A 19663-nucleotide genomic window follows, 5' to 3' on the forward strand; every position below is an offset into this window, starting at 1 on the left:
AGGTTACTTTAGAGTTTAGTGTTGGTGGGCAGGATATGGTGCCGAATTTTTTGTTAGCCATTTAGTGGTTTAATTTCTCTCTTCAGTGTGTTGGTGTTTTTTATAAATTTTTGCAAGTGCAACTGACTGTGATATGGGTGAACAGGGTTTTTCTGTGTTGGCATCAGATATCCCATGGGAGAGTGAGAGTTCATGGAGCACTATGGCTATGTATATGTTTAATTTACATATTCCTTTGGGTTATGGAGGCATGTCTGTTGCTGCGTATGCATTGAATCAACCTGTTCTTGAGCCACAGACTCAAGTGGGTGTAATTCTTTGACTCATTTTGCTTATTCTGCTATCTATGGTGACATATATTTACTGTAATATAGGAAGATGATATAATGTTACTGAAGCTTTCACTCATTTAGAAGATGGTTGCTGTCTTTTAACCAGATTCCATTATGCAATTGCTTTTTTTCACTGTGATGTCAGGCTAAGACTGAGAGTCTTCAAATGCTGAATTTAAGATGAGCTTGCTTTGAAACAGTTGATATTGTTTTCATAGACTTGGCTCTTTTTCAAGGTGGAGTCTTAATCTTGCAATCTCGCTAGTGGGATCATTTGATACTTTGTGGTCTTTTGTATCAGCCCATAATATTCTCTGTTTTTATTATTATCTCTGTCCTTCTCTATTATTTTGATCTCAAAACCAAGTCTGAGACTGTTTTTTTAATTATTTTTTTCCTTCTCTATAATTTTGATGTCCTGAGTCTGACTGCATAAATGAACTAACATTCATTAGTTGGATGTCATTTCTGAAAAAATGGATTTCGGAGAATTTTCTCCTAATGATCTTAATATTTACTTCTTTATAAAAAAAAAAAAAAAAGGGGATATATTGATTGTTTGATTTCTACTAACCCAACTGTTGTGGTGAACTTGTGCTAGAAGTCCTAATGTTTACCCTCAATGCAGTAGAGTTGAACATCATTTCTCTTATAGATGTTGATATGCATAGACAATCCTATTCATGGACCTGCACATTGATCTTTGACCTTATCTTCAGTGCAGGCACTTTCCTTGCTTGTTTTCCAGATCTTAGAACTCAGTGGAGCTCTGTTTCTACTAAGCAGGACCATTAAGCCGCAGCATGACCTTTTAACTTTGTTCAAAGCTAAAAAGTTATCAGAAGAGAGGAACTGGTTGCTGGCATCTGCACTGGGTCTTGGGTTTCTTATTTTGTTGGTTTTCTCTACGTTGCTCATTGCTGACAGATTATTTGGGGCAAAGGTTTGTATAAAGAACCTTTTTTCCCTATGCTCCCTTCAATATTTTTTTAATAAGAGCTGATGCACTAACTGGAATGCGGGATGAAGCTTTCCTGTGACTGTGTTATGCAGCGAGAACTACTAACTTATGGTTCTCTAATTCAATTTAGAGTTTGTAAATACTGTCTGTTGACTATGAGGTTTAATAGTAGGGGTCTAAACTGAGTAATATCTTTCAGTATGGACTTTAGATATTATTGAAGTCTGTCGCAATTAGCGATCAAAGATAAGAAGTTCAGGGATTTTTAATAAAACCATTTATTTGGATGTTTTTGGGTGTTCAAAGGAAATTGAGGGATTTGCTTATTTTTTGCATAGAAATCTTGGCCCAGTCATTATTTTTACCATGGCAGTTTGAACAAGTTCAGCTCTAATATGTATGTGGGGAAAGTTCCTCAATTTAATAAAAGATAGTTTTAGTAGCTCTACTAAATCCATGGGAAGAATTGGAGAAGTAAAGCATAGTCATCCAGTGTGCTAGGAAGCTTCATTTTCTGTTCTATAACTGTAATTATGTGCACCAATGCTTTACTTTAGTCCTGCAGCACTGTAACAACTTTTTGGTGCATATGACTCAAATTAGATATGTTGATTGGCTTCACAAGATGTTTTCAAATATCTGGACTTCTCCATCTGATTTTTTCACAATGTGGTGTTTATAGGCTGCCAGCAATTCCATAATGAAGGAGATACTTCTAAGCAGCAACATATCGAAAACTGCGAGTGTCCTTGTTAATTGCATCATCGCTCCCTTAACTGAAGAAGCTGTTTATAGAGGGTTTTTATTGACGTCTCTTGCCGCCACACTAAACTGGCAAAAGGCAGTTGTCATAAGCTCAGCCATCTTCAGTGCAGCTCACTTTTCAGTCCACAATTTTCTACAATTATTTATCATTGGGTGTGTGTTAGGATGCTCTTATTGTTGGTCTGGCAACTTACGTTCTTCCATTGTTATACATTCCCTGTACAACACCTTGATACTATTGATGACAATTTTGTCTTGAATTTTTTCATCAAGTCATTGTCTTTAAGTTTACTTGTTAAGAAGCTAAATAATATATAGTGTAAATTAACTTGTTTATATTAATTGTTTAAAGCATAAGAATAAGATGATATTAAAGTAAATACTAAACATAATAGATTTTAAGAAGCAGAAAAAGAGAAATCTGATTTGGAAATAGAAGAATCATATCCACATATATACACATACACACACGTATAAGTTGAACAAATGCTGAACAAGAATGCTAAATCTATGGTGGGGCTTGAATGCTGAATAAATGCTGAACAAGAATGCTAAATGTCTGGAGGAGAGGGCAAGTCCTAGTAGTCGAAAGTGGGATTGCTCACCATCCTGATGAGCATGTAACTGTAAATCGTTCCGCATCGCTTTTCTTAGCAACAGGCGTTTGAGTAGGAGAAGCATAAGCCACAGCAACAAGAAAGTGCAGCTACTACCTGTAAGTTATTTTGTCCACTTATGATTTAGTAGTGTAACACTAGTTATTGGATGAACACTTTATTTTGAATATTGCACAATCATTCTTGTTTAAATTTTTAGTGTGATGACCTTGTGTTAAAAGTGACCGCCTTCTATTATGTTGTTTATCTGTTATATCGAGTAATCACTCTGAGTCAGAATGATCACAATGCATCTGACAAATTTTATTGGGTAACACATATTGTGCTTCTAGAATGCATTAGCTGTTATATTCTCTTTTGAGATATTTGTGTGGTCCATAACAATTGTCAAATTCATATTCAATGTGTTGGAAAGTTTTATTCTCCTTGATATGTGGCATCTTGATATTAGAATAAACTTTTATAAAGGTGAATTCAATAAGATTATTCCTTGCCATGTGTCCCCTTGCATTACAGCCCAAGTTTTATATATATTCATCTTATCCAATGCAATTCTTTTCAAGCCTGATTATTTATTTGATATTACTCTGAAAATTTCTTGAGGTTTCTTTTATTTTGAATCGGGTTTCATATGCCTTAGATAGGCTTACAAATACCTTTGATAAACTTTGTTTATTTGTTCATGGCTGGAACGTGGGTTTCCATTAGTGGTGCTTGATGGGATTTCAAGCTTTTGAAGTTAAAGTACATCTTCGGTGTTGATCCTTGAGAAGAGCTCAAGGCTGACTAGGTGGTCTTGTGAACGTGTAGCTGCTGTGGTAGTTCGAAGTTCGACCAAATGGTGAAGTTTGAAGCGTTGTAAAATAGGGAGTGTTCTTACAACTGATGCTTAACTTTAGCTTTGTAATTGAACTATAGATGTTTACCATAATGGATTGGCTTCATCTAGACTTAGTCCCATGGATGTAAGCATGTTGTCGAACCATGTAAAAATCTCTAGTGTTGTTTTACTTTAGTTTATTTTTATTGTTTTATATTTATGTTCAAAGAACTCTTAAAATCAACATAGCAATCATTTATGCTTATGATTAATTCACTTGGTAAAAGAATTAAAACTTTCACTACCAGAAGGCTATTCACCTTGTTCTTAACATCTTCTCTTCGCTATGTCTTGATCTTCAAGTACGTGTGTTTACTTATTCTAGTTATTCCTTTCTTCCACTCTCCCTTTCCAAACAATCCAAATATATACAATCTCTTAAACTTTTTGATGGCATGCAAATGGAAAAAATTAACATTAGCCTGAATTTGATTCAATAGGATTACCTATATATGTATTTAAGGTGGATTTAATTCTTTAGTTTTAGAAATTATACAAGAAAAAAAAAAGAATTACAATACATCCTAATTCGATATGAATAGAAGGAAGTATTTTTAAGGGAACAGTTTATATTATTGGCAGTAATGCATGGTGTAGAGATGGAAATGGAAGTAGTCATTTGATTTAATTAAGATATAGTAATTTAATTAGTCTGTAAAGCTTTAAAAATAATAATAATAATAATAATAATTTCATTGTTTGGTCATATGATGATTGGAATTCACCTTTCATTATTATATTTAACCTGACTTACTTTAAATATATGTTTTAATGGAGTAACACAAAAGGGGTGTTAATTAGTTGATTTGAATTCAATTTCATTAAAAGTAATTGATTCGTTTCTTTCTTATGTTCCCTGTCTTCACCCCTACTCATCAGCCCATTCTCTCTGTTACACCAACCTCTTGCAAATGCAATCATGCTTTGACACCCACTTCTCCTGTAATGTAATCTATCTTCCAGACAGTTAAGGTTATGTTGTCATTAAATACCTTTATATACTAATTTAATTTATAATATTAATAGATATAATCTTATTGACTTCCATTCTGGCAGATAATTCCAGCTGGAATGAGCTGCGTTACTCATTGGCTGGCTCATGTACTGGACTGGCATCTGTTTTTCTTGGTTTTAAAATTGAATTTCATTAGCATGTTTAAAGCATTTAACGGCATTATCATCTTAATTTGTTAATAAAGGTGTGAATTTATAAGTGGTGGGGCTGTCACAAACGGTTGTTTTAGGAGATTTTTTTAAAGAAATAAAATAAAACATGATTTTTTGATGAAAAGTCTTATTTAAAATAGTTAAATCTTGAAATTTCAAATATTTAGATGTACAAAAATTGCCAAACTCTCTCAGCGTTATCTTAAATTGATGCGGGGGCGAAGTGGTCCCCATCTAGGCCCCAATTAGCTGCGCTTATAGTTCACGAGTTAACTTCACCAAAAACATGACAGACTGGTCCACCTGTTTACAAATGCTACCTCATCTCTCGTCTCCTAATTATCTCGAATTCTCGCGATTATTTTGTTCACTTATGCCGTTGGATATTTGCCACGTATCCCCTGATGCGTTGGATCCCACTCCTATTCCGTTTATAAGACAACTAGTTGTAATATACTTGGAATCCTTTGATTTGTTTTAAACGAAACCCAGCGCCGCTCCTTCTTTGTTCTTGTTTCAATCAGGGATGGCAGGTTTTGAGCAACAGGTGAAAGAGAGAGCCAAAGTGCTTAAGGTTTTTCTGAAGAAAGGTGTGAAGGTTGTGGGAGATTCATGCAAGAAAGGATGGCTCAAGGTCAAGCAGATGAGAAAATAGAGGCTCAATGAGTGGTTCATCTCCTTCGTTCACTTTTGTTCATCACTATTCTTATGCTGTTTTAGGTTTTATTCATGATGTAAAGATCTGAGTCAGTTTTTTGTCTTTTTTTTTTATATATATATTTTGGGTTCGGTTGATTAAATCTGGAAAGGATTTTTGTTTATTTTCTAATTTTGTTTTAGGTTGTTGGTTTTTTTTTTTTTTCCTTCATATATATATATCTCTTTGTTGAATTTTGAGATCTTGTTGATTTATTCATGTTGGCTTACTATTGAATATTTGAGATACAAGTTTCATGATTTCAGTAGTTGCGTAGATATGAAGAAGAGAATTGATTTTTTAGCAAAACGGGTAGAGATGCTGATAAACTTTTTCATCCGAGAACTGATTTTTTTAGCCCAACGGTAGAGATGCCAATAAATTTGCTTGTCCCTTATCAATATGAAGATTGTGTTAACAGCTAGACTTTAATATGAAATTATTTTAAATGTACCAATGATTATGAAATTCTCTGCAGCCCAGTATGTAACAAGCTGAAGAAGAAGACGAACCTTCCTCATTGTCATGACAGCAGTTTTCTTAAATTTTCGACTAGTTTATTATGGAGTGTTTGCCAGTTTCAAAGTTACACATAGGCATAGCCGACCATTCCTGAAAATTAAGGACGGTCAGGATTAACTTTTTTTTTATTTTTTATTTTTTATTTTTCTGAAAACTAAGGAACAGTTTGGATTAATTATTTTAATTATCAACAGATATAGTTGAACTTGAATTAACACAAAATAACTTCAAGAAGTCGCATTTATTTTGGATTGATCCAAAAAAAGTTGGATAGAAACGGAGAGCGTAAGAACATATAATTAAGATTTAAATGATAAAATTGTTGCATGTATACTTCAAAATTCGATGAAGAGATGATCCAAATCCGAAAAAAGTAATTATATCTCTCTCCTTTCATTTAAGTTGTATATATTCATATTCAATTACATCATCGCATATTAAAGTGTGTTTCTATAGCCTCTAAACTAACTTTTTAAAGATTTATTTATTTTTAAATTAAAGATTAAGGATTTGATTCACTGAACTACTTTTTGTGTGGTTGTTTTAGTATTTTGAGCAGTATTTTTTAAATATTATCAATAGATAGAATTGAATGGTTATTACGAAATAAAATTTAAAAATTAACAAAAAAATAAAACCTCTAAATTTGCTAATTTACTAAATATCCCAATATATAAAATTTTTGTAAAATAATAAAAACACCTCTACCCACCCACATGGTCAGATTTCGACTACCTTTAACGATGATTGTTGGAATCTAGTAACTATAGGTAGGTAAAGGTGTTTTTATCAATTTATAATTTTTTTTAGTGGAGGTGTTTTTGTCTATTAACAAATCTAGGGGGTTTAAATAGTTTCTTAATTTAGGATATGATTTTGAAAATTGGAAACAAATATGCATCTTGTATTTGTATTTGGAATAGGGACATTTCATTTTCATTAGTTTTTATAATAAACAAATCGAATTTTTTTATCATACTAAAAAGTAAGAATGACGATCTTTGTTAAATCAATAATGCTAGGGACACCGAAAATTTTACACCGAAAATGTGTACCGGCCTACGTGTAACACGCATCTGTTTTGTTTAATAATTTTTTTCTAGTGAACGGCCGTTCATTCAATTTGGACGGTCGTTCACTCACATGGACGTCCGTCCATATTATATGGACGGGCGTCCATATACAAGGGACGGGCGTCCCCATTTAAAGGACGCCCGTCCATAAATAAAATATGAAAATAAAAATAAAAAACTTTGGGGACGGCCGTCCAAAATTTATGGACGGCCGTCCCATTATATTTGGACGGGCGTCCATTAGGAATGGACGCCCGTCCATACTTAAAAAAAAAAAAAAAAAAATTTTGGACGGGCGTCCATTGGAATGGAAGGCGCCCGCCATACTTAAAAAAAAAAAAAAAAATTTCGTGTTTTCTCTTTTTGTCTTCTTAATCCTGTTTTTTTTTTTTTTTTTTAATCCTTTCAGCCCTAAAAGAAATAGGGCAAGGCGAGTTGACCATAACTGTCACTAAGGAGACCATACAGGGTTTATACAAAGCCACAAAATTAGAATTGGTTTTGATATGATTGACATAGGATATCAAGTAGGCCAATGAGGAAGAAGATGAATTTTTTTTTTTTTTAAAGTATGGACGGGCGCCCATCTAATGGACGCCCGTCCAAGTTTTTTTTTTTTTTTTTAAGTATGGACGGGCGTCCATTCCTATGGACGCCCGTCCAAACATAAGGGACGGCCGTCCAAAATTTATGGACGGCCGTCCCCAAAGTTTTTTTTTTTTTTTCATATTTTATTTATGGACGGGCGTCCTTAAATGGGACGCCCGTCCCTTGATATGGACGCCCTCATATAATATGGACGGGCGTCCATGTGAGTGAACGACCGTCCAAATTTAATGACGGCCGTTCATTAGAAAAAATTTTAAACAAAACAGAGTCGTGTTACACGTAGCCGGTACACATTTTCGGTGTAAAATTTTCGGTGTCCCTAGCTTATTGTTGTTAAATTATTTAATAACATAATACTTGTTTGTATAAAAACAAAAAAAATCATTTATAATTTGATAATTTTATTCTTAATATAATCAGACAACAATCTATATTTGGTGGAATATTCATTTCTCAAAATTCCGATCCCATCTCTATTCATTACCATAATGCTATCTATCGTTTTAACGCGCCACATCCATCCATCCTCAGGCCTCAGCCGTTCATCATAACTCATCAACTCTCCCTGCATTCATCAACGTTAGCTACATCTATCATACTTCTCTGAACATAAGATCAGTTTAACTACTAACTAGTAATTACCCCTCACACAAATAACGTTAATCATATACCTCAATTGTACCATCAACGGCTCCTGATTGTACATAACAAATTATTATTGTACTCCCTTGAACACCATATCAGTTGATTTATATTTAAGACATGTGGATCATGCTATTCTTTGTAAATTAATCAAATCAAAATCCTTTTGCAAAACTTCGCCAAAATCGGTTAAGAGTCGTTTCATTTTCTTTTTGTTGTCCTTTTTACATTCGATTCTCTTCCACTTTCCCTCGCTTTCTCACTGCCCAAACAGCGTCGAATTTTCTATTCTCTTCCTCAAATGGAGATGACAATGGAGGATTCGTGCTCGCATCACGCTCTTCTTCTCTCCATGGCTCGCGACGCGCTGTCTGGTGTTGGACGGACTCGGCGGTTTGTCAAGATACCTATACCGAGTACGCGACGAATATGTCAAGTTAGGGTTTTCTAAGACTCTTGTCTGGTATTTGTTTGCTATTGCTTTTAGTTTTTGGTTTTTCTCTTTTCGGAACTGAAATTTTAAGAATTCTTGAAATTCGTAGTAAAATAGGAAAATTGGTGGTATTCGTGGTTCAGAAATTGATGTTTGGGGTGTTGAGAAGTTCTTGTGAAATCTAAGTTCAGTAGGGTTTCTTATGGTTGTTGATACTGTTCTTGTGCTACAGTTTTAAGGAATTTAAATCATCCTGAGTTTGAAATTTAGGGTTTCAATGTTGTACGTATGAAATTAGTGTTTAGGGTTTACTTGATTCCTGAAAGTATCTTTGCCTTTGGATCTTGGAAGAATTGTTTATCGGGTTTGGGGTGGTTTGAATAAGTGCTTCCTAGAACTGTTGCTAGAACTGCTGCTTCCTAGAACTGTTGCTAGAACTGCTGCTTCCTAGAAGGGGCTTTCAATTTGAGATATAACATTTTGGCGGGAAAATTTGTATGGCGGGAAGGAGGGAATTAGCGCTTCCTAGAACTGCTGCTAGTAGCTTAAGGGAACAATTGGCTAGAACTACACTTAACAATGTCAGAGCACAAGGACACACGTATGTGGAGCTTCGTGAAGATGGGAAGCGGTTCATATTCTTTTGCACTTTGTGTCTTTCTCCGTGTTACAGTGATTCAGTGTTGTTTGATCATTTGAGGGGTAATCTTCACACTGAGAGGTTATCTGCTGCTAGGGNAGTTTGAAATTTAGGGTTTCAATGTTGTACGTATGAAATTAGTGTTTAGGGTTTACTTGATTCCTGAAAGTATCTTTGCCTTTGGATCTTGGAAGAATTGTTTATCGGGTTTGGGGTGGTTTGAATAAGTGCTTCCTAGAACTGTTGCTAGAACTGCTGCTTCCTAGAACTGTTGCTAGAACTGCTGCTTCCTAGAAGGGGCTTTCAATTTGAGATATAACATTTTGGCGGGAAAATTTGTATGGCGGGAAGGAGGGAATTAGCGCTTCCTAGAACTGCTGCTAGTAGCTTAAGGGAACAATTGGCTAGAACTACACTTAACAATGTCAGAGCACAAGGACACACGTATGTGGAGCTTCGTGAAGATGGGAAGCGGCTCATATTCTTTTGCACTTTGTGTCTTTCTCCGTGTTACAGTGATTCAGTGTTGTTTGATCATTTGAGGGGTAATCTTCACACTGAGAGGTTATCTGCTGCTAAGGTTACTCTCTTGGGACCAAACCCTTGGCCTTTTAATGATGGTGTTCTTTTCTTTGACAATTTCTATGAGAAAGAAAAACAATTAAAAAATGAGAGGTTGTTGGAGTGTCACAACAATGATAACAATCAAGCTATTATTGAATATACTGGAAATTGCAAACTCAACAATTATGTGTGTGATGGGCTTGAGATGAGTCATGGGGAAAGGACAATCGGAATCCATGCTAAGAATGGTGATTGTGGAAACTGTGATAAGGTGATTCCAGGAGTGTTTCATAAGAATAGAATTACTGATTTGAAAGTTAGGTTCATTGGTGTTGGACAAATTGCTGCGACGATGCTTCAAAAGGACAAGGGTTCCACTGAGATCTCTAAAATATGGTGTGAATGGTTGGGGAAAGAGGGACCTATTGACGAGGACACAGACAAGATTCCAGATCATGACTTCGCTGTTATAACTTTTGCTTATACGTATGATCTGGGTAGACAGGGGCTGTTTGATGACGTGAAACTATTACTCTCTTCTAGTCATGCAGAAGAACTTGAGAGTAGTGAGACAACTACTGCGAGGAAAAGAAAGAAGTCATTTTCTGACCCAGAAGATGTTAGTGAATCTTTGAGTATTCAATCCAATTCATCTGGGGAGTTTGCTTCAGCCTCCAGTAGTGCTACTTCAAGTTTGCTTTTGGATCGATACGATGACCAGCTTCTGGACACAAGGTTTATATCTAGCAAGTCTATAAGGCGAGAGTTGAGACGACAACAGCGCATAGCTGCTGAAAGAATGTGTGATATCTGTCAGCAAAAGATACTTCTTGATAAAGATGTAGCAGCACTAATGAATACGAAGACTGGAAAACTTGCTTGCAGCAGTAGAAATATGAATGGGGTAAGAATATCTAAGCAACATGGTCCTGCTTCTCTTTTTATGGCTATGATGTCATAGTGTTTATAGGTAGGATTTAGCTAGTAATGTCTGTTTTTAGTTCTGCAAGAGGTTATATAATTTAACAATACACTTTGTTGTTTTGGTTAACGTGCTATGGCTTTTGACTTCGTAGATATTTCATGTATTTCACATTTCCTGCCTCGTACACTGGATCCTTCTCTGTGAGTATGAAATAATGATGAACCAGTCAGTCAGTCCAAAAGGGAAACGAAAGTCTAGGAGAAAGAATGGAGCCAAGCACAATGAAGTGGGAAAGGATGGAGAACTTATATCTACAAACCAAATTTGTTCTGTGCTCTGCCCAGTGTGCCAGGGTACTGGTGTGCACATTGAAGGAGATAAGCTTGAGGAAGTAACTGTCACTCTCTCTCAGGTTTGCATTTTATGGAAACGATTATTTTTTTCTTTTTATTCTTTAAGTTTTCATGTTGTTTTGGTGGTTTGCATTTCTTTTCTTTTTCTGGAATGACAAATACTATGAGTCAAATGTTGTAATGTTATGCCAAGATTTTAACATAAATGGAGCTCTCTGTTTTGCCATATGAGCTACAATGGCGTAGTTTTTTTCCTTCTATATTGCTAAAATGTTTGTCGGAGAACATGTTTGAAGATAAATTTATATTTTGTCAGACAATCTATACTGAAAAGCAAAAAAGATACTTTTTTTCCTTCTACATTGTTACAATTTTTGTTGGAGAACAGTTTTGAAGATAATGTATTTTTGTATGACATACTATACTTAAAGCAGAACGTTCTCATTTTTCTAGATTTGAACTGGAAGTAAAAGTTAAACTGTATCTGTATTCTGTTGTTAGGTTTGCCGGATCCTTATAGGTAATGGGTTTTCATTTTCTTGTTATGCTTATGGAACAATTATTTTATGAAGACAAATAGAGCCATGTACTTGTACGTCAAGCAAACTTTATTTTTTAAATTACCTTCCCCTTCTTTTAATTATTTCAGATGTTCAGATATAAGATTAAAGTGAGTGATGCACATAGAGCTTGGATGAAAAATCCTGAAGTGTTGCCAAACTGCTCAACAGGATTTCATTTCCCTCCTCAATCTGAAGAAACGTTTCAGGTTTCTAAATTTCTAGTTACAGCTTATTTCTTTTTAAATGTTATAATATTCTTTTGTTTATATGAACCAAAGGGGTCTATTACTAAAAGTTTGCTGAAGTTGATTTTGTTTTCAATTGTTTGGTTTCAGGAAAAGGTGTTGCCTCTAAAATTGCTTCATTTCTATAGTGCCAATGAACAGTAGTCATGCACAAGTTTTACCGAGATGAGCCTTGCTAATGACCTATAGGTTTAGTAATAGCATGCAGAATTTGCTGTAAACAAACATTTATCATGTAACCTGTTGTACAGGTAATTGTCATGTTTCTCATGAAATTCTTGAATGGCACTTCAGACAAGGGTGGGTGCGTTCAGGAGTTTAACCTTTGTGGATAGCTGTATATATGTTGTCTAACAGAGGTCCATACATCAGTGTACATTGCTTGCATGTGTCTGCACTGTAAATGAATTGGTAGATTGACTCTTAATTGTTGAATGCTGTACTTCATTTCTATATTTTTTTTCTTTCTTAACTTATTGATTAAACAGTTTAGCCCCGTCAATATTTGACAATGATCCACTGGTTGAAAAGTGGGATAATATTACCTTTGGAAAGTGTTTCATGGTTTTGGAGATGATTTACACAAGTTTATTTCCTAAATATATTTCGTACGTAGTTGAAGCTCCACCAGCACCTAGCTACCAAGTGATGGGATAGTAACATAATGTGAAAAACTAACACAACTAGGATATGTGCGTCTCCCTTTCATTGTATGTTAATGTTTGTCCAACTGGGTCCAGTGCAGTGATACTCAATCGGCGGCTGAACCTGTCAAAAACAGTGTTTGTGGCTGGCATGACTATCAGATAATCCAAAATAGCTAACATAAACACAATTACATTTATACTTTAAATAGAAAGGAATTTACATTGCCAATTAGGATACAAACTCAATGGTGGATCTGCCGCGACACCTGGCCACTGAACCTTTTATCCAATCCAATACCATATTTTATTGCTTGATAAGAAGGAACCCATGCCCCTGCTCGAGTCTAGCTTTTAAACCATGAATCAAAAGGCTCGAGAGTGAGACAGAAAACTAACCTCAGAGCTAAGCAAAACTCAAGTCAATGGAATCTCTCCTAATCAGATGTGACACCTCAAGAGTAAACTGTTATAGAAATACTGCAGTTTTAACCATTGTCAAAGAAATAAGCAGCCGGCCCATTGAGTTTGTGTATAATTAATTATATATAGGTATTGATACTTACCTTGCCGGCAAATTCATCCAACAAGAAGTTACCTGTGCAAAATCCCAGTTGACAAGCCGGCCCACCTTTCATGCACACTATATAAACCGTTTAAACAATCAGATTCATTCAGGTAATTCGAAAATGGGGTACATTATTCAATGTAAGAACTTGACGCACTTGCTTGTGTTATTAGCACTGATTATTTGTTTGGTGGGAGTTTCAGTGTGTGAGGGTCGGCGATTGTCAGCAGAGGTTTCGAAAATCAGAGGTGAGTATTCAATGGAAACAAGGTTTATGAGCCTTGGAACGAGGCTGCCTAAAGGTCAGCCTGTGCCTCCATCTGGACCCAGCCCTGATATTAACTGATTCAAAATTGGAGTTGCTGTTATAGTATGTGGAATAGTAAGCCATGCAAATGCAATTTGTGCCTATGGTTTGAACAGTGGTAGCAATTAAGAAGTTGAGAAAGCTATTGGTGATGTTATTAAGTTATCGATTATGGAGTGATGATGGTAATAGTTGTGATGTTCTTCTTATATATTCATTCATGTATGTATGTATGTATGTATGTATATATATATATATATATATATATATATATGTATTCTTGAGTCTTGACAATTTAATTAAGAGTGGAGTGAATTTAATTATATTTTTTATTTTTATAAAATTCGTATTCTACTTGGAAATTACATTTAAGGTATTTTATACATAAAATTTTGAATCTTATGTGAAACAAGAATTAAAATTCGTATTCGTATCCAACGTTTTCTTTATTTGTTATTCAGTTGGTAATTATGCATAATGTTACTTTAGACATTTCTCCTCATTATAAAATCAAGTGCTCGTTAATTAAAAGCTAGCAGTATCTATATATAAAGATTTTTAGGATTCTCAACTTCATCATTATTAATCCATCAAGATTTATCAGCTAAGCTCACATGGACACATGGCGAAGAACCCTTGTAAGAAAGATATCAAATAATTTGATATTAAAACTTAGAACTTACTTCATTGATGCCATCACTTCATTCACCTTCAAAAGTCAAATAAATTAAATAACATTTTCATAATACAAATTCTAGAGATAATTTAATTTTTTCTTAACTGTTTGTTAAATAACTCATTAAAGAAAGAAAAAAAAACTTAAATTCTCTCATACTTATAACCATAATCAATTATTTTACTATCGATAACTGAATAATTCCACGGCTAAATTCAATTTTGAATATTAAAATTAAAAATTTTATAGAGTGCATAACTTAACTATTCCATTTCCATGTCCATATCCAACCACACTTTGTTCAATTTACTTTTGTTAAGTTTTCCATGACAAAAGAGTTTAAACTAATTAAACTACAAAACAAAGTAGTAATCTTAACCAAAGTCTCTTCATTGTCTCTTGAGAGACACAAATCAAACAAAATGAAGTCTAATTTTTCAATCAAATTCCTGCCTCAATTGCAACAAAGCAATCGAAACACCTATATGGGGTTTTACTTTTACCTTCTCTCTTTTCCACTAAAACCCCAAACCCTTCCTCTTCACGTGACTTGATTTACTAACGGCTTCAGATTATTCCAGACCCAAAAAGCTCAGTAGTAGTCTGGTACCAGTACTGGAACAATGGGTTAATGAAGGAACAAGTGTTGAAAAAATTCAGCATTTCAATTTCTAATTACTCTCTACACAAACATTGGAATGATTTTCAGGGTGGCGGAGAAGATTTTTGAGGAGTGGGAGTCCCAGTGCACCATGTATGATTTCAGGGTACTCAATAAGCTTCTCGTCGCTTACTGTCGAAAGGGTCTTCTTGAAAAGGCTGAATCTGCTCTGTATTTTGATGACGTGAAACTATTACTCTCTTCTAGTCATGCAGAAGAACTTGAGAGTAGTGAGACAACTACTGCGAGGAAAAGAAAGAAGTCATTTTCTGACCCAGAAGATGTTAGTGAATCTTTGAGTATTCAATCCAATTCATCTGGGGAGTTTGCTTCAGCCTCCAGTAGTGCTACTTCAAGTTTGCTTTTGGATCGATACGATGACCAGCTTCTGGACACAAGGTTTATATCTAGCAAGTCTATAAGGCGAGAGTTGAGACGACAACAGCGCATAGCTGCTGAAAGAATGTGTGATATCTGTCAGCAAAAGATACTTCTTGATAAAGATGTAGCAGCACTAATGAATACGAAGACTGGAAAACTTGCTTGCAGCAGTAGAAATATGAATGGGGTAAGAATATCTAAGCAACATGGTCCTGCTTCTCTTTTTATGGCTATGATGTCATAGTGTTTATAGGTAGGATTTAGCTAGTAATGTCTGTTTTTAGTTCTGCAAGAGGTTATATAATTTAACAATACACTTTGTTGTTTTGGTTAACGTGCTATGGCTTTTGACTTCGTAGATATTTCATGTATTTCACATTTCCTGCCTCGTACACTGGATCCTTCTCTGTGAGTATGAAATAATGATGAACCAGTCAGTCAGTCCAAAAGGGAAACGAAAGTCTAGGAGAAAGAATGGAGCCAAGCACAATGAAGTGGGAAAGGATGGAGAACTTATATCTACAAACCAAATTTGTTCTGTGCTCTGCCCAGTGTGCCAGGGTACTGGTGTGCACATTGAAGGAGATAAGCTTGAGGAAGTAACTGTCACTCTCTCTCAGGTTTGCATTTTATGGAAACGATTATTTTTTTCTTTTTATTCTTTAAGTTTTCATGTTGTTTTGGTGGTTTGCATTTCTTTTCTTTTTCTGGAATGACAAATACTATGAGTCAAATGTTGTAATGTTATGCCAAGATTTTAACATAAATGGAGCTCTCTGTTTTGCCATATGAGCTACAATGGCGTAGTTTTTTTCCTTCTATATTGCTAAAATGTTTGTCGGAGAACATGTTTGAAGATAAATTTATATTTTGTCAGACAATCTATACTGAAAAGCAAAAAAGATACTTTTTTTCCTTCTACATTGTTACAATTTTTGTTGGAGAACAGTTTTGAAGATAATGTATTTTTGTATGACATACTATACTTAAAGCAGAACGTTCTCATTTTTCTAGATTTGAACTGGAAGTAAAAGTTAAACTGTATCTGTATTCTGTTGTTAGGTTTGCCGGATCCTTATAGGTAATGGGTTTTCATTTTCTTGTTATGCTTATGGAACAATTATTTTATGAAGACAAATAGAGCCATGTACTTGTACGTCAAGCAAACTTTATTTTTTAAATTACCTTCCCCTTCTTTTAATTATTTCAGATGTTCAGATATAAGATTAAAGTGAGTGATGCACATAGAGCTTGGATGAAAAATCCTGAAGTGTTGCCAAACTGCTCAACAGGATTTCATTTCCCTCCTCAATCTGAAGAAACGTTTCAGGTTTCTAAATTTCTAGTTACAGCTTATTTCTTTTTAAATGTTATAATATTCTTTTGTTTATATGAACCAAAGGGGTCTATTACTAAAAGTTTGCTGAAGTTGATTTTGTTTTCAATTGTTTGGTTTCAGGAAAAGGTGTTGCCTCTAAAATTGCTTCATTTCTATAGTGCCAATGAACAGTAGTCATGCACAAGTTTTACCGAGATGAGCCTTGCTAATGACCTATAGGTTTAGTAATAGCATGCAGAATTTGCTGTAAACAAACATTTATCATGTAACCTGTTGTACAGGTAATTGTCATGTTTCTCATGAAATTCTTGAATGGCACTTCAGACAAGGGTGGGTGCGTTCAGGAGTTTAACCTTTGTGGATAGCTGTATATATGTTGTCTAACAGAGGTCCATACATCAGTGTACATTGCTTGCATGTGTCTGCACTGTAAATGAATTGGTAGATTGACTCTTAATTGTTGAATGCTGTACTTCATTTCTATATTTTTTTTCTTTCTTAACTTATTGATTAAACAGTTTAGCCCCGTCAATATTTGACAATGATCCACTGGTTGAAAAGTGGGATAATATTACCTTTGGAAAGTGTTTCATGGTTTTGGAGATGATTTACACAAGTTTATTTCCTAAATATATTTCGTACGTAGTTGAAGCTCCACCAGCACCTAGCTACCAAGTGATGGGATAGTAACATAATGTGAAAAACTAACACAACTAAGATATGTGCGTCTCTCTTTCATTGTATGTTAATGTTTGTCCAACTGGGTCCAGTGCAGTGATACTCAATCGGCGGCTGAACCTGTCAAAAACAGTGTTTGTGGCTGGCATGACTATCAGATAATCCAAAATAGCTAGGCCATAAGACCTTGTATAAATATTTTTGTTTTTGCTAAGGCTTTTTTTTTGGTTGGGCCTCTTGCAGAGGACTGTACATTTTTGGTCCTGTGGCCTCTTTTGGTTAGCTTTTCCCTGGGCATGTCTGAGGAATTAGCGTAAAGGAGAGTTCCCTCTCCTTCTCCTTCTCCTTCCCCTTGCATTTTTATTTTTATTTTTTTAAATACAATTATCAAAAAAAAAAAAAAAAAATTCTCATTGCTAGCTTAACACCATAGATTTAAGTTATCTATGTTTTTAAGATTTATGAAATTGACTATTGATTAATTTACTTTTGGGTTCATGCCAGTTCATCTCAATGTCATAGTCACTTTGTAAATGTTTCCTGAATTTGCTTTATTAACTTGAATTCAAAATTTAAATCCCCTACAAATTTGCTCTTGTTATTCATGGCAATTGTTGACATGCATAGTTCTTTTGAAAATTTTCTCGAATTTGCTTTACAAATCTGATGTGTAAATAAAATATCTTGCAATCTTTTTAGCTTTTTACGTACCAAAAAACAATATCCTTCAACGAATGCACTTTTCTATCAATAAAAAAAAAACAATTTTGCTTGTTGTTAGCTAGGCGCCTTAGATTTATGTCATCTATGTTATCAAGTTTATGAAATTGAATGTTTGGTTAATTTTTTTTATTGGGCTAATGCCAAGTCATCTCATAGTCAATGTCCCTTTGCAAATGTCTCAATGGGAAAGTTTGGGCATTGCTATGGAAATGACTAATGAGTGATAACAATGTTTTCATTATGTGTAACAATAAACTTAACTATATAAACAAAAAACCTACTTAAGTGGTGTTGAGTTGTTTGTTTAATTATACTGTAAATATCTTAAAATTGGTATTTTAATATGGTTATCCTTCAAATATCATATTATATTTTACATGTTTAAAACAATTTTAAATAATTAACTTGTGAAACTTAATATATTTATTTTATTAAAAAAATTTAAAACAATAAAATTATGAAATTAGCTATATTAATAAAAATTATTAAGAAATAACTATATTATATTTATTTTTAGTAATATATTCTAAGTTAATAACATTATTAATGATTTGCAATTTGTTACACTAAGGTTGGACTTTGCAAACATAACGTTGCGGGCTATTGGGTTTCGCGGGCTCGGGGGTGGTTTGCGTTAAGCTTTGGGGTGGATCATTGATGGATGGATGGGCCATTAAATTGTTTAGTAATGTTTTTAGGCCTATTATAATTCTTTCTAAATCCCATATTAGATAAAATTTGTTAATGGGTGGGGAAAATATTAAAATATCATCAATGTGTAATTTTACATGAATTTTGTGTAATTTTTATCCAATATGACTCAATTTTAAGTAAAACATTATTGTTAAATAAAATTTGTTAAATTATTTATCAATTATTTGAGTTGTATTAGACACCTTATATTTTCCATTTACGATTTCATTCCTAAGGTTCGTAGTATATTATTTACCTTCAATATTATAGGATATGATCACTTTAATCTAGTTAGGTCAAAGTTTTAAATAAAAAGTGTAAATTATCCATGTTGTCTTATTTACATGTTATTAGAAATGAAGAATATATATATATAGTCTTGAAGTTTCGAAAATAACAAAATTTCTAGTGCCATTCAGTTTTAGGTGTTAAAATAATTAGATGACGCCTTCATCATAAGTTTACAGTTGTAGGATACTAAATGGTTTAAAATCGTTAACTTGAATTTTATAAAAGGGTATTAATGTAATTTTATGTGTAATAAAGTTTCATATAAATTAAGTATTTTTTTCAATTACAATAATTTGAGAAAGTAATCAACAAGAAAATGACACATCAAAATAAAAATAAATCAGGATATATTAGTAAAAAATAGAAAAGAAAAAGAAAATGAAGGATTTTTTAAGTTTATTTTTTAATTTGTATAATTATATATTTTATTTTTTAAAATTTCAGTAATTTATTTTTAAAACAATAAAATTATTTACACATAGATATTTCAGTCATTTAAAAAATTTTAGTTAAAATTATCGGTTTGTATCGTTAAGTGTACTTTCATTATTATTTTTTTAATAATTTTGTTTATCTATCAATTTATTGTGAAAGTCCAGACTCGCCTATTATAGGGCTGTAAACGCGAGCCGGCTCAGCTCGACTAGATTATGTCTTTGTATTAACCGTATTACATGCGTCAATTAAATATTTGACTGTATCTCCTTCATTCTT

General features: G+C 33.9%; 3 protein-coding genes across 3 annotated transcripts; all 3 read left to right on the forward strand.

The window, feature by feature from the left end:
* The first annotated feature begins 202 nt into the window (after window positions 1-202).
* Window positions 203-2317, forward strand: LOC116111733 (uncharacterized 24.3 kDa protein-like). The gene is made up of 3 exons (XM_031397883.1): window positions 203-304; window positions 1057-1275; window positions 1976-2317. Exons 1-3 carry the CDS (start codon window positions 203-205, stop codon window positions 2315-2317), a joined length of 663 nt encoding a protein of 220 aa, XP_031253743.1.
* Window positions 2318-9452: 7135 nt separating this feature from the next.
* Window positions 9453-12484, forward strand: LOC116111713. The gene is made up of 4 exons (XM_031397861.1): window positions 9453-10806; window positions 10979-11239; window positions 11830-11949; window positions 12079-12484. The coding sequence occupies exons 1-4, from the start codon at window positions 9679-9681 to the stop codon at window positions 12130-12132; spliced, it is 1563 nt and encodes a 520-aa protein (XP_031253721.1). The 5' UTR covers window positions 9453-9678; the 3' UTR covers window positions 12133-12484.
* Window positions 12485-13321: 837 nt separating this feature from the next.
* Window positions 13322-17090, forward strand: LOC116111643. Its single transcript, XM_031397803.1, has 6 exons — window positions 13322-13448; window positions 13624-13729; window positions 14893-15412; window positions 15585-15845; window positions 16436-16555; window positions 16685-17090. The coding sequence occupies exons 1-6, from the start codon at window positions 13322-13324 to the stop codon at window positions 16736-16738; spliced, it is 1188 nt and encodes a 395-aa protein (XP_031253663.1). The 3' UTR covers window positions 16739-17090.
* The last annotated feature ends 2573 nt before the right edge of the window (window positions 17091-19663 follow it).

The sequence above is a fragment of the Pistacia vera genome, unplaced genomic scaffold (genome assembly GCF_008641045.1).
Source record: "Pistacia vera cultivar Batoury unplaced genomic scaffold, PisVer_v2 Contig1192, whole genome shotgun sequence".
NCBI lineage: Eukaryota > Viridiplantae > Streptophyta > Magnoliopsida > Sapindales > Anacardiaceae > Pistacia > Pistacia vera.

Coding starts and splice junctions, on each gene's coding strand:
- LOC116111643 (XM_031397803.1), top strand. CDS start 13,322: ATGGGGTACATTATTCAATGTAAGAACTTGACGCACTTGCTTGTGTTA. Junction 13,449..13,623: donor AGAGGTTTCGAAAATCAGAG/GTGAGTATTCAA, acceptor TGGTTTGAACAG/TGGTAGCAATTAAGAAGTTG. Junction 13,730..14,892: donor CTTCTTATATATTCATTCAT/GTATGTATGTAT, acceptor AATGATTTTCAG/GGTGGCGGAGAAGATTTTTG.
- LOC116111713 (XM_031397861.1), top strand. CDS start 9,679: ATGGCGGGAAGGAGGGAATTAGCGCTTCCTAGAACTGCTGCTAGTAGC. Junction 11,240..11,829: donor TAACTGTCACTCTCTCTCAG/GTTTGCATTTTA, acceptor TAATTATTTCAG/ATGTTCAGATATAAGATTAA. Junction 11,950..12,078: donor AATCTGAAGAAACGTTTCAG/GTTTCTAAATTT, acceptor GTTTGGTTTCAG/GAAAAGGTGTTGCCTCTAAA.
- LOC116111733 (XM_031397883.1), top strand. CDS start 203: ATGGCTATGTATATGTTTAATTTACATATTCCTTTGGGTTATGGAGGC. Junction 305..1,056: donor TTCTTGAGCCACAGACTCAA/GTGGGTGTAATT, acceptor TCTTCAGTGCAG/GCACTTTCCTTGCTTGTTTT. Junction 1,276..1,975: donor ACAGATTATTTGGGGCAAAG/GTTTGTATAAAG, acceptor TGGTGTTTATAG/GCTGCCAGCAATTCCATAAT.